The 14,280-nt window shown below is 37.6% G+C and overlaps 2 protein-coding genes across 2 annotated transcripts in view; one reads left to right on the top strand and one right to left on the bottom strand.

Annotated features, from left to right (window-relative positions):
- The window catches only part of FAM151B (family with sequence similarity 151 member B), a 786,337-nt gene that overhangs the window by 18,196 nt on the left and 753,861 nt on the right, over positions 1–14,280 (top strand). The window lies entirely within an intron of this gene.
- Positions 2,819–13,749, bottom strand: ANKRD34B (ankyrin repeat domain 34B). The gene is made up of 2 exons (XM_070736347.1): positions 13,426–13,749; positions 2,819–4,557 (listed from the first exon to the last, which is right to left on the bottom strand). The coding sequence occupies exon 2, from the start codon at positions 4,513–4,515 to the stop codon at positions 3,016–3,018; it is 1,500 nt and encodes a 499-aa protein (XP_070592448.1). The 5' UTR covers positions 4,516–4,557; positions 13,426–13,749; the 3' UTR covers positions 2,819–3,015.

Below are 14,280 nucleotides of genomic sequence, written 5' to 3'. Positions count from 1 at the left end.
CAGAGCGGCTAAATTAGTGCAACTAATGATAGTTGTCTGAAAAGTAATGGGAGTTTTATAAGGATAACACAATGGGGAGATATTACTAGAGTAATGGTAATAAGATACCATAATAAAATCTTTTTTTTTAGATTAGAAGAAGCAATCCCCATAATCCTAAAGACTATATGAAGATCTTGATACTCAGAAGAATTTGTAAAAAATTGCATAAAATTGCACTCTTTTTTATACTATTTTAGGATTGAATGTACCAAAAACTTTAGAACAAAACACCATAAATAATTCCAAGGTTTAAATCTAGGTATATACTTTTATTGTTGTAAATCCTGATCTTACTTCAGAAATTGAGAACTTAAAAGCTTCAAAACAATTTTAAAACACCTGTTAGTGCTAAGCACAGGTCTGACATTTCTTCATGGGAATTGTTCCAGAACAAAGTTTAATTCTGACATTTACAGTGTTCGTATTTCCTTTTTATATCTATTGAACAAGAGTAAATAGCAAAGTTCTTTTTCATAATAGATGCCTAAAGGGCTTAAAACATGTAGTGGAAACATAAAAGGAACACCTGCAACATTCAGCAAGACCTAACTGTATATTAAAGCTATCGTTCCCATGCAGAGACACTGTACATCCAAATATCCAATATAGCAATTAGCAATAGCATGTAAGACTTAAATACCACTCCATGGTGCTTTATAGCATTCTTTGGGCAGTTTGCAATGTCAGCATATTGTGCCCAACAATCTTTATTATTTATTATTTATTTATTATTTATTTATTTTATTTATTATTTGGATTTGTATGCCGCCCCTCTCCGAAGACTCGGGGCGGCTCACAACAAGTGAAAAACAATCCAATACATAATCCAATTAATTAAAATATTAAAAGTTTAAAAAAAACCCTATACTAACATACACACACACAAGCATACCATGTATAAATTCAGCAGGCCCAGGGGGAGATGTTTAGTTTCCCCATGCCTGACGGCAAAGGTGGGTTTTGAGAAGTTTACGGAAGGCAGGAAGAGTAGGGGCAGTTCTGATCTCCGGGGGGAGTTGCTTCCAGAGAGTGGGTGCCGCCACAGAGAAGGCTCTCCCCCTGGGGCCCGCCAACCGACATTGTTTAGTTGATGGGACCCGGAGGAGGCCCACTCTGTGGGACCTAATCGGTCGCTGGGATTCGTGCGACAGAAGGTGGTCTCGGAGATATTCTGGTCCAATGCCATGAAGGGCTTTAAAGGTCATAACCAACACTTTGAATTGTGACCGGAAACTGATCGGCAGCCAATGCAGACTGCGGAGTGATGGTGAAACATGGGCATACCTGGGTAAGCCCATGACTGCTCTCGCAGCTGCATTCTGCACGATCTGAAGTTTCCGAACACTTTTCAAAGGTTGCCCCATGTAGAGAGCATTACAGTAGTCGAACCTCGAGGTGATGAGGGCATGAGTGACTGTGAGCAATGAGTCCCGGTCCAGATAGGGCCGCAACTGGTGCACCAGGCGAACCTGGGCAAATGCCCCCCTCGCCACAGCTGAGAGATGGTTTTCTAATGTGAGCTGTGGATCGAGGAGGACGCCCAAGTTGCGGACCCTCTCTGAGGGGGTCAATAATTCCCCCCCCAGGGTAATGGACGGACAGATGGGATTGTCCTTGGGAGGCAAAACCCACAACCACTCCGTCTTATCCGGGTTGAGCTTGAGTCTGTTGACACCCATCCAGGCCCCAACAGCCTCTAGGCACCGGCACATCACTTCCACCGCTTTGTTGACTGGGGTTTCATTTCATTGAAAGGATGGATCAACCTTGAGCCCTGTCAGGATCGAATTCCAGGTTGTGGGCAATTGGCCCGCAATACTGCATTCTAACCACTGTGTCACTAGGACTCCTAACAACCTTTGGATGTGGTAGACTTCAACTTCCATAATTTTCAGATTGGATTATTGGCAAGATAATTACAGAAACTGAAACCTAACTCATCTCAAAAAAAACAGACTATATGAACAATCCCAGTGGTTAATGGCTAAATTGCGATTGCATTTTGATCAAGTTCTTTGTTAGAGAAGAGGCTAACAAACACAATATTACTCAACAACTTTTAGAGAAGTGGCTTTGTTTTTTTAGTATCTCTTAAATTTGAAAGTGACACATGTGAAAGCTAACAAAATACTATCTGCAAATAGACATTTCCTTTTATTTCCTTCCCTAGTGATATTTTATTAACTGGTGAATATATTATATAGGTAATCCTCAAATTATAATACTGTAATGGACCCACCATTATTAGATGGTAACTTGTGAGACACACCATGACCAGATCCATTTTATAACCTTTTTCTGGCAGTTAAGTGAACACATTGTTCATCATGGGGCATATCTGCTGCAAATCAGAAGAAAATATGATTTCCAACAAAAACATCATAAATTGCATTCATGTGACTGACTAAAGGACTCTGTAAATGGACATAAATGTGGGTCAGTTGCCAAGTGCCCAAAATGCAGTCACACGACAGCAGGGGTGTGAGCAGTTGATGCATATTTTAAAAAAACACACCTGGGAAGCTCCACTGGAGAAGGATGCAGTAGGCTGTATAAAAGACTTGCTTTACATTTGCTAAGGTTAAAAGTGTTCTATGAACAACTTGTAGTTTAAAATACTTATGCTAAGCAAGAATATCCAATCTTTTGTGTTTATAATGGAATGTATGATGAGGGCAGTGGTATTTCATAGTTCACTGCAGCTAAATTCAAATAAGCTTCAAAGTCACAGATATTGTTCAAAAGCTACCATGGGTTGGGTTCACACAACTTGATAAGCTAAAGCTAAATAAACATTTATTTTTAACACATATTTCTCCAATCAAACAAGACGGTTCTTTTTTGCAGCTTCATTTCAACATCAATTTAGAATGGCTGATGTAATTTGTTAACCGAGATGCTTGAGCAGCTAATTTTTATACAAGAAAAAAATATTGAGGGAACCAGACATACATTTGTTATCGTTATCATTCGCTAAAAGTTTACCAGCTGCTTGATCTGCTCTGTTTGTAACGACTGCCTTCTTGTCAACAGAGTTGTGTTCTTGAAGTCTTTGGGGTAAGCTGGCGCTGTTGGAATTAGGGGTTTTTGTCCACAGGGAGATACGTTATTTATCTTGTAGAGATCAGAGATTGGGGAATGAAAATTCACATTTAAGGGTGGGAGAAAGTTAGGTCTAGCAAGGACAGTGTGATCTGAACCCCGTCTCTCTAGAATAGTGTGATTTCTCCTGCTTAAGAAACTCGGAGGCATATTTTCAATCAATTCTTTAGAACTTGAAGATAGCGATGGAGATGGTGAAAGGAGCTTTTTCTTCCCTAGAAGTAATTTGCTGTCTTCCGTAACAGGGCCTAAGCTAGTTAACTGTGAATCAGAACTATAATGGTTTGCACCCAGGTTTCTCCTTTGAACGATGCTTTTCAGGGTGGAAATGAAGTTCATATCCATATTTTGGTCTGAAGGAATTTCACTCCGACCAGTCTCAGCAAAAAGGGAATTAGAGTTTATTTCATCACACGACATCTTTCTTGAGGCAGTTTGTTCAAAGCTTTTCAGGAAATTAAGGGTATCCTTAATATCAATGCTGTGATGCCTAGTGATATATCTCTTAGACAGGGCTAGATTATTGATTTTGAAACATAACTCTTCTTCCGGAGTTATATCGTGAAGCTCCTCTTGCAAACAAGATATTTGATTCTGATTCAAGTGTGAAGAGGAAGTTTTCATCCAAGGTTCAGAGTAAATTTTGGTGTTTGGCATTTGAGGACCTGTGTGTATTTTTCTAGAAGGTGATTGCTGTTCAGGTGCACCTTCCTTTCTTTCAGGATGACTCAGGTCTTTGAAATTAAAGAGAGACTGGTTTGTGTCATTTGAATCTGTAGGAGGGAGCAAAGTTGTTTTAACTTCTACTTCTGATGGAGAAGTGCAAGAACTTGAAAACTGACATTCATCAACATCAGGAGGAGGCACATTTAAGAACTGCCTAGTTCTTTGCTTTCCAGATGGAGATCTGTCTTTGGTAATGATTATAACTTCTTTTCCCTTTGCTTTACAAGCATCTAGAATAATTTTTAGAGCTTCCTTATCCTCTGAATTCACTGAATATAGAAGAACTGTGTTTCCTGAATGGTCTTGTAAACTTAAATCAGCTCCACTTCTGATGAGCAAAGAAATCACTTCGGGGCCAGCTTTTTGCAAGAAAGCATGCATCAACGCTGTCTTTCCAGTTTTGTCTTGTATGTTTGGGTCTGCATTATTTTCCAAAAGGTATTTCACCATTTTGAACTTGCTAGCACTCTGATGGTCTACATGCTTTGTTTTACAAGCAACCATTAAAGGTGTTTCACCCTGGTCATTGCTTTCATTAATGTAGGCCCCACCTTCTAACAATAATCTTGTAAGGCGAAGTCTTCTGTGATAAACAGCTCTAATCAAAGAGTTGCCATCCGAGGAAAATTCTGTGGCTTTTTCCATTCTTTTTTTTTCAAGTGATGGTTAGAACAGTTGAAATGTGACCTAATTTTAAGAGAAGTTAAACAAAAAAGAATAGAATATTAATATAACACTTAAACATTTGAACTTTTATCTAATGAGGGGAAATAAAAATAGGACTTCTCTGTAAATAGTTGAATCTATTTTTAATTTGAAAATTTATTTATATATCCTATATAGACAACTACCCTGTTTCCCCCCCAAAATAAGACATCCCCTGATAATAAGCCTAATCGGACTTTTGAGTGCACAGCAAAGAGGCCAAGTCCTTATTTCAGGGTTCAAAAAATATAAATCAGGGTCTTATTTTTGGGAAAACACAGTAGCTTTTAGGTAAACAGCAATGCTGTAGGCAATTTGAACATGAGGATTCTATGAGCAGAATTCAAGATTTGTCCCTTCAGCCTGAGATAAAACTAGCATTCCCTTTAAACCTGTGATCTTATAGAGGGTGGAATAAATGCATAGGCAAGTGATACTCTAATACATGCAAAATGACAGGAACTGTTTGTCTTTCCCCAGCATTATTTTTCAATAATCCCCTACATGTTCCAGGGATGTCTGCAAAGGCATTAAAAAGGTCAAGATGGTGATTAATATCATGCAATAAAACCCTGCTCCTTTTTTAAATATGCATCATAAAATCTTATAGCTCACATCTTGACTTTTCAAAGCCACCCTTCCTGTAGATAGTCTGACATTTTCTGAACACTGTATCTATGCCTACCAATCCTAAAAGGTTGGAAACTTTGGCTTTAATTATAGATGGTTTTCTAATTTTCCAAATGTATCCACACAAACATGTAGATAGAAAATGGTAGAAGTGAAAACAGAATAGAGTTATCATTCTCTAAAAGCAGCAACAGAAGAATGCTTAGTAATTTTTATACTAGAAAGACAATCCTTCATATCCTGGCATATAGAATTTAGAAATTGCTAGGAATTGCATTAAAAAGTTATACTTTACAAAAATCTTGATTTTCATTAATAGCTTAGACTACAATACATACTGTAATTTCAGAATTAATTCAATATTTGCATTAATTTTTACATATTATCAACATTCTTGTCTAATAAAATTCCATCAATTTAAATTTTGAAATAATGCCAGATACAGAGAAAACCAGTTGTCCATGCCAGATATTTTTTTCCCTAAATTTGGAGCAGGATGTGCACAGAATGGAAAATATATTTTATTTGAAACTTGAAATAAGCCATAATTTTCAAGAAATCTGATAAGCTATAGGTTACTCAAAGCAAAACCTGGAATGGTTTGATTTGTGCTAAATTTTGGTGGTGATGGAAATCTGGAGAGATGTTATTGGATTAATGGAGCAAGATTGGTGTGTAACTCTCTCCTTCCTATAGGAATTCCCAGAGTAGCAGATCCAATCAGCCTGCCCATCACCCCGTCTTCCGTCTATGACATGTCATTCCCCAACTGCTAGCATATTTGGATATTCCTCTCTCAAAACCCTTCTATTTCAAACAATTGAATTTCTATCCATACCTGAACAAAGCTACTCTATCATATTCCAAGTATGAATCAATATGCCTGAAACACTCATTTTGCTACAGATACAGAGCACCTGAAAGTAGCTCTTCTACATATTAGAACAGTTTGTTCACAGAATATTTTCGCTGTTCACTCATGATACTGAAACAATTATGTTCTTGTGGCCAAGCTTATCCAAACATTTATCTAAATGATCTATAGAGACTTCTGTGTATGTGGTTCAATAAAGATATTTTTCCCATTGTAGTCAAACAAGCTACCCTTTCAATTACAGCCACTGTATGGTGCAGTTCTGCACAAAAAAGTAACACATTGGTGAAGTAAGAATTCCACTTATGTCCTGAGTTAAATGGGCTGTAGAGTCTATTAAAGAATGGGGTTTTTGAAGTGGCAATATAAATATTAAATAATGATTTTTCCACCTATTTTTCAGCATCCCCTTAAGTGTTTTTACAATGTATTAAAACTGCATCAATATTTTTCTATGTTTCTTTTTTACTGTGTGAGAAGAAATGCATTGCTGAAATTGTTGTCATAGTTTCAAGTCATACCTACAATAGAATTAATAGAAGAGCAGATTATAGTCAATAACTTGATGAACCTTAGCTGTACTCATTCTGAGTCAGAATTATAGCTGGGAACATCTTTTCTAGATAAAAATTTGCCCATCCTATTATATGTGAATTGAGAAGCCTGGTGTGCATCTTCATACTCCCTATAAAGCAATGCAATGGGGTTCAGGAAACTCACTTTCTCTGTAACTAATCCAGAAAAAGTAGAAAAGTCTACTTTCACATGAGGATGACCTGCTCTTTCTTGCCATTGAGGAGGGAAGTTTAAACCAACACCTTTTCCTGAGCTTTGGGGTTTCAACTATTGGGAGTTGTTGCCACGATGAATTATGAACTAGATTTATTTACTCGCTTTTATTTTGTCAATTGTGGTTTTGTGATGTTATCATTTATATCCAGGTTTTGTAGTTTAAATTTTTGAATAAAATAAAATTTAATACTAAAAGTAAGTAAAACCAAAATTTCTGTTGCTAAGCAAGACAATTGTTAAATTTTGCTCCATTTTATGATCTTTCCTGCCAGATGCTAAGTGAATCACTGCAGGTGTTAGGTTAGTAACACGGCTGTTAAGTGAATCTGGCTTCTCCATTGACTTTTCCTGTCTGAAGATTGCAAAAGATGATTACCATCATAATCATCATAAATACATGCCAGTTGCGAAGTGTCCGAATTTTGATCACTTGACCATGCGGATGCTGCAATGAGAATGCCCATGGAATATTAATCCTAAATGGAGCAGTTCAAGCAGCAGTTATCCCGTGTTCATTTAGAATGGAGTCAAATCATCCCTATGGGAAGAAGACTGCATTGCCTGGGATTCGTTTAAAGTTCCTCTCCTATATATTGTACAGGATTTTTTAAATGAGGGCATTTTCCAAAGCCTGGAATGGACTGTTTGCCTCCTCCTCTTTGCTGCGCTTGTTTCGTCTCCAGCCTTCCGCCTTCCAGCCATTCGGCACTGCCTTTTCTCCCTGGCCCTTTCGCGGAATGGGTTCAAAAGCATTTTCACCCTGGCCTTTTGGACGCAAGGGACACTTTGCCACCAGTCAATCAAAGGATTCATTTCTTTTCATTCCCTTCCACTCTTGCCTGCGCGTGTGCTGGAAGTAGCGTTTTTAGGAGAAGGAAAGGGAGTTTTATATTTTAATTTGATTAGAAGGCAGAAATTGAAGTAACAAATGAGCGCAGTTTCCCTGTCTTTGTCAAAAAAGTATCTACTTCATAGAATCTTTTCTGATTCACTAATTCTGAAACAATCCTCTGATTGGCTGGTGGCAAAGTGCCCCCTGTGTTTAAAAGGCCACGTGAAAGTGCTTCTGAGCCATTCTGCAAAAGGGCCAGGGAGAAAAGGCAGCGCTGAATGGCTGGGGGGGGCGGGGGCAGAAGGCTGGAGATGAAACAGGTGCAGCAAAGAGGAAGAGGCAAACATTCCTAGACCCTCCAAAGCCACATTCATAATGAGCAAAATAAATACCGTATTTTTCAGAGTATAAGACGCACCTTAGTTTTTGGGAAGGACAATAGGGAAAATAATCTGTTTACCAGGTATTCATCTGGCTAGTGTCCTTGGTCTGGTCAGCTTCAGCACATTATTTTATCCCCTGGTTAAGGGCTTAAAAAATATTATGATAGACCAACAATGAAAGATCTTGCAAGCCAGTAAGAGCTTGGATCATCATTAATACCTGGAAGGAAACAGTCTGAGCAAGTAGAGCAAAGGAAAAAACCCTACAAAGATTTAGGACTTGGAAAACATTCTTCATTGCAGAGAGTAACAATGAAAGAGCTTGTAAGCAGGTAAGAGCTGGGAACATTGTTAGGGCTGGAAAGAAACTTTGAGTCAATAAGTAGGCTTTAAAAAATTATTCTGAGGGACTAGAGAAAAATTATTCTGTTAGAGTAATGAAAAAAACTCTGCAAAGACTTAGGGCTTGGAAAACATTCCTTGCAGAGAGAAACAATGAAAGAGCCTGCAAAGTAAGAACTGGGAAGATTGTTAGCAGCTAGTTAGGGCTGGGAGGAAAAAAGCTACATTCAGAGTATAAGACACACCCAAATTATCAGCCTCTTTTAGGGAGGAAAAAGGTGCATTTTATAAACCAAAATATGGTAGGTAAGTTGATTTTGAAGAATTTATGCAGAATATAATTGTTTCAGAAAAGGGAGGTGATTGGCAGGATCACTAATGGGGTATGCTGGAAAAGACAACTATGCTTATAGTTGTCTAGCAAAAAATGATTGTGTATTCAAAGCAAGAGTTAAATTTAATTTCAATCAAAATTCAACAATACCCAATATAAAGGTGGAAATCTTTACTGTCTGTAGTCAACTGCACAATTTCATCACTAAGCAACAACTCGGTTCCAATGCACCTCTAAGACTTTTGCATTTTGTATAAAATGGAACTGCAAATTACATTAATTCTAGAATGACAGACAGATCATCCCTAACAATACAGATCTTCGTCGACTAACCAAGAAAACAAATTTGTCATTTTTATTTCATGCATATATTGTGCCTGCTTAAGAAAACTTCAAGCAAAATAAATATTATAAACATCTTAAGAGGTTAAATAATATCACTCTAACAACTAGAGAAAAATTATTTTCTTGCCAGCCAATATTTCCTTTGATTGTTCCGTTGTTAAATGAGTATATACTGTATCTTGAAATAGCTACCCCTACTTTTGACAAGCAGTGTTGCTGATTTTGTACAAAAAGGAACCTACTGGAGAGATATTAAATTTGAAATGATTTCAAAGCATGCATAATATTCTACTAACATCTGTGACATGCAGAATATTCATTTCATCTTTGCTGAAGTTTTCAATGAAGCTTTTGAAAAATAAAAATGTAGGGAACATATGCTTATGATCTCTTGGAATTAGTGATGATTGAATAGAGCGTAGCTATTCTTTGGCATTATTCATTTTTTTTAAAAAGACATCAGAATTGGAAAGATGCGTTTAGGTTAATGGGTCCAATTTTATTAGTGACGTAAGCCTAATTAAAGCTCCCTCAACAGATGGCTGAACTTGAACAACATCTAGGGAAGAGGAGCTCCAACTTCCCTTAGAAATTGATTCAACTGCTAAATTTTCTAATATCCAGTCAAAATCTCCTTCATATAATTTAACATTAATTCATGATTTTCACTCTGGAACAAAAGAGACAGGTTTTCTATTTGACCCTTCTTCAGGCATGTAAAAAGATGCATTCCTTAATTTATCCTTGTAAAAATAGGTCCAAATCATTCTCACATCAGTATTACAGTTTGTCTGCATCTTTCGCAAAACATTTGATAGAGGTTTCTTGTTCTGACAAGATCAATGATTATGTGTCAGCATAAGTGTCAAATCTTAGAACTGATGATTTGTACCCTATAGTTAAATAGTGCAATAAGTCAAATCTTTAGACCAAGGAATACAGTAGTTTGCAAATACTACAACCCAATATACAGTAGCTCATATACTCTATGCAACAATCCATAGATTATTATAGATTCGTTCACTGGCGAATGGAATAAGATTCTCTAATTTTAGGTTTAAGAACATAGTAAATCAAAAATATTTTAGCCTAAATAATATGTGCAAACAACCATAACAAAGAGATCACTAAGCTTGCTGAAAGCAACACATTTCACTACAAGAACACTGCTTCTATAGGGCACTATTAATAAGGAATCTTTCAGCCATTTCATACCTGTATAGTACAAAACCAATTTCAAATATAGGTGATATTATCTTGTGTAGACTTGGTTATCACATTGTTATACAATATGGTTTGTAAAACATGGCTTAAAGTTTAGCACTATGCAAATAAAACAAACTATGAATATTGTGCCAAGTTAAATATTTGTATAGCATTGCAATCCATGAAAGCCAATCTAGTTCAACATAAATTTGGGGTATCCTGTGACAGGAGCATGTAAACATTCCTAAGTGGATAGGTGGATGGAGGAAAGTTGTAGGTCTGTATTTTACGTCATAGGAACATCAGACTAGCTCTGCTGCAACAGATGTTTACTCCTTCTCTGCGTCACAAAGTAGTGAAGTGGATGCATTGAGAAACTCACAAGCATTTACTGAGGTAATAACTGCCTTCCACTATAAACTCACAGTAACCAATACATAAAGAATGTTTTCTGTGATTGAAGACACAGCAAATAGACATCAATACTAGTAGTTATAGGACCTGATCTTCCATGAACCTGTTTTTAAACTTTTTAAATTGAGTGCCAAAGTCGTCCAAATTGCAGTTGGTGAATTTCAGTTTAACTACCCACTTTTTCTTTTTATTTATTCATTATCCATATGCTACCTTTTATAGAATAGAATAGAATGAATAGAATAGAATTTTATTGGCCAAGTGAGATTGGACACACAAGGAATTTGTCGTGGTGCATGTGCTCTCATTGTACATAATAATATAGATTTTTTTTATAGAAATAAAAAATGAGATAGGATGTTTTGAACAATTCCACTTGTATTTTGGTTCTGTTTTTCAGACCCTACCATATAGGAGGCCATGCAAATCTTACTGAAATAAAATGCAATTGATCCTTATGACACACATTTACCATTAAGCTTCAAATATGTATTCAGAAATTAACTGGTCCTAAATCAATAAGCACTGAATAAGGTTCAAGCAGGGCTATAAAAACAGGCCATTCCTAATAACTCCTAGGAAACCTCTATCAACCTCTATATACTTGTTCATCTTTAATACAAGTCATCACTATACCAACAGGCATCACATTGCAACCTTTTAAAGAGTAACTTCAGTGATTGAGGCAATAGAAAGGTAAAAATTTAGTTCCATGTGCATGCTGTGCATGAAATCTTTGCAGAGCTTTTAACGAGATCCTACCACTGGAGTTTTTCATTTTAAACAGTTATATAGGAATCTTAAAATTACCCTTTGTAGAAAATTAGAACCTTTCTCGCTTCTACCTGCACTACTTTATAGCAATCTAATAGACTTTAGATTTACTAATAGCTGGGATAGGCAGAACCTTATCACCAAAGTTACTCCACCTTTGCATTATAGAATGGATTACACTGCTTTATACTATATATATTGATGTATATATATGTATGTATGTATGTATGTATTTATGTATGTATGTACATATATATATACATACATACATACATACATATATATATGAAGGTCTTGGCATATTCAGGTTTCTTCCCGTGTAGGATTCAGTGATTTCTGGCGACATTTTGACAAGGTCCCCACTGGGTGGGTGTGGCGTGCTGGCTCAACAGCTGCAAGTTGTGTTGAAACTTCTATGTGAGTCAGTGGTGTAACACCTTGGGTCTTTGAAGTAATTGATGTAAGTTTATTAGTTGATGTTTGTGGGTTGGGGGTGATATCCTGAGTAGTTGGAGCTTGCAGGCTACTTGACTGTGTTGTTCTGGGTCTGGTTTCAGTTTGTATGGCTGGGATATTCGGAAGAAACCCGAATATGCCAAGACCTTCATACCTGTACCCGTGAAAATCTACGAAAACATATATATATGTGTGTGTGTGTGATTTTTGTTGAATTATATACTGTATATATATATATATATGTACAGTATACACATTTTTATGTATGTATGTGTATACATTTAGTTATATATATAGTTGTCAGAAAAATGTATATATATGTATGTATGTATGTGTATGTATGTATGTGTGTGTATAGATATGTGTGTGTGTGTGTGTGTGTATGTGTGTGTGTATACACACACACAGCTCAAAAAAATAAAGGGAACACTCAAATAGCACATCCTAGATCTGAATGAATGAAATATTCTCATTGAATACTTTGTTCTGTACAAAGCTGAATGTGCTGTCAACAAAATGAAATTGATTGTCAATCAGTGTTGCTTCCTAAACGGACAGTTTGATTTCACAGAAGTTTGATTTACTTGGAGTTATATTCTGTTATTTAAGTGTTCCCTTTATTTTTTGAGCAGTATATATACACACATACACACATACACAATAATAATAATTAATAATTTATTAGATTTGTATGCCACCCCTCTCCGAAGACTCAAAGACTTACCAGTAGCTAGAGTATATAGCTAGAGTATAACACTCCATAAGGTACAAATGCAAGGCTTAGTACAAATTTCTGACGCACTGCAGTGGATTATAAAGTGGCAAAATTAAAAGCAAATAAAGTCACCCTTTTAAAAAAAAAAACCAAACCTGTTCTAACACGGGGTTTCAATGCCGCTTTCTCAAACCTGGGGATCCCAATTTCCCTAAACCCCTATCCAGCAGCCTGACTATGCTCGCACAGAGCAATACAGTAAAAGGACACCAAGTGGAGAATAGCTAAGTATTTCAACCAAGTCTTTAGTCAGTTTATTCCAGGATCAGCTCATTTCGAACCACCCTGGCTCCCAGTTAGACCCGGGGAGTGCAAAGGAGACGGCGCGCCGCTGCTAAAGGGCAGGGGTCTCCAACCTTGGCAGCTTTAAGCCTGGCGGACTTCAATTCCCAGAATTCCACAGCCAGCTTTGCTTTGCTGGCTTTGCTTTGCTGGCTGGGGAATTCTGGGAGTTGAAGTCCGCCAGGCTTAAAGCGGCCAAAGTTGGAGACCCGTATAAGGGCGCCTCTAAAGCGCCCGGCTGAGTGAACCGTTAGGAGCGCTCGAAGGGCGGTACGAATCCACCACAATGACAGAAAAGCGAAGTAACCGTTACTCAAATTGCTCTGTCCTCTCTTATTTTGCTCCGTCTCTCCGCCCCCTGCCCCCCAACGACAAGGTTCAGCCGCCAGCCCGCTTAAAGTACTTACTTACCCGCTTCACGAAGCGGCCGTCCAGGGGCTTGTGGAGCGGAAAGCTGTCTCCCTCTCAGCCCCTTGTTGCTTCTCCGAGGACGAGGACAAAAAAAAAATGGACGGAAGAATGGAAAGTGACAGGGTCCGGAGCAACTTTCGCCGTCCTCGTCAGCCCCGCCGCTTCTATGCGAAATGACGGCTCTAAGTCAGGTGCCGCGGCAGCCAGACGCCCGTTTTGCGCGCAGAACGAGCCAACTGAGGGACGCTTCCCGCCAGAAACCGCGAAAGCAACCGGTGGAGGAGGCGCGAACGCGCGCAATATCTCCCCCACCCCTGCGGGCCCGTTATTGAGGGAAAAGGTCGTTCAAGAGCTGAAAGGGAAGCTATTTTTAATAGCGGCTAGATACACGCGGGAATCGTGTCAGCCGGTGGTTTCTTCCAATTGTGGTTGTTGGAAAAATCCACGTTTAGTTCACAAACTCCGATGGGTGGGAATCATTCAACCTGCTCGGCCTCCCCATTGATGATTGAACTTGGTTTGTCAGCTGGTCTGCCTTATGGCTGTTGTTGCTACCCGTATAGTGATGGCTGGCATTAAAGTATCTGTTTGATAGAGGTTTCCTAGGAGTTATTATTAGATTTGTATAATATTTATATTATTATCTATAAATAATAATAATAAGTATTATTATTATATTATAATATTATAATATTATTATTATTATTATTCATAATGATAAATAATTCAACTAGGTACATTATTATTATTATTATTATTATTATTATTATTATTATTATTATTATTATTATTATTATTATTATTAGGAATGGGCTGCTTTTATAGCCCTGCCTGAACCTTCCACAGTGCCTATTG

The sequence above is a fragment of the Erythrolamprus reginae genome, chromosome 2, assembly GCF_031021105.1.
Source record: "Erythrolamprus reginae isolate rEryReg1 chromosome 2, rEryReg1.hap1, whole genome shotgun sequence".
NCBI lineage: Eukaryota > Metazoa > Chordata > Lepidosauria > Squamata > Dipsadidae > Erythrolamprus > Erythrolamprus reginae.
Note: the sequence above shows the minus strand (reverse complement) of the source record. Positions and strands in the feature narration are given on the sequence as shown.

Bases quoted from the DNA above. Each gene is read 5' to 3' on its own strand.
- ANKRD34B (XM_070736347.1), bottom strand. From the start codon at position 4,515: ATGGAAAAAGCCACAGAATTTTCCTCGGATGGCAACTCTTTGATTAGA.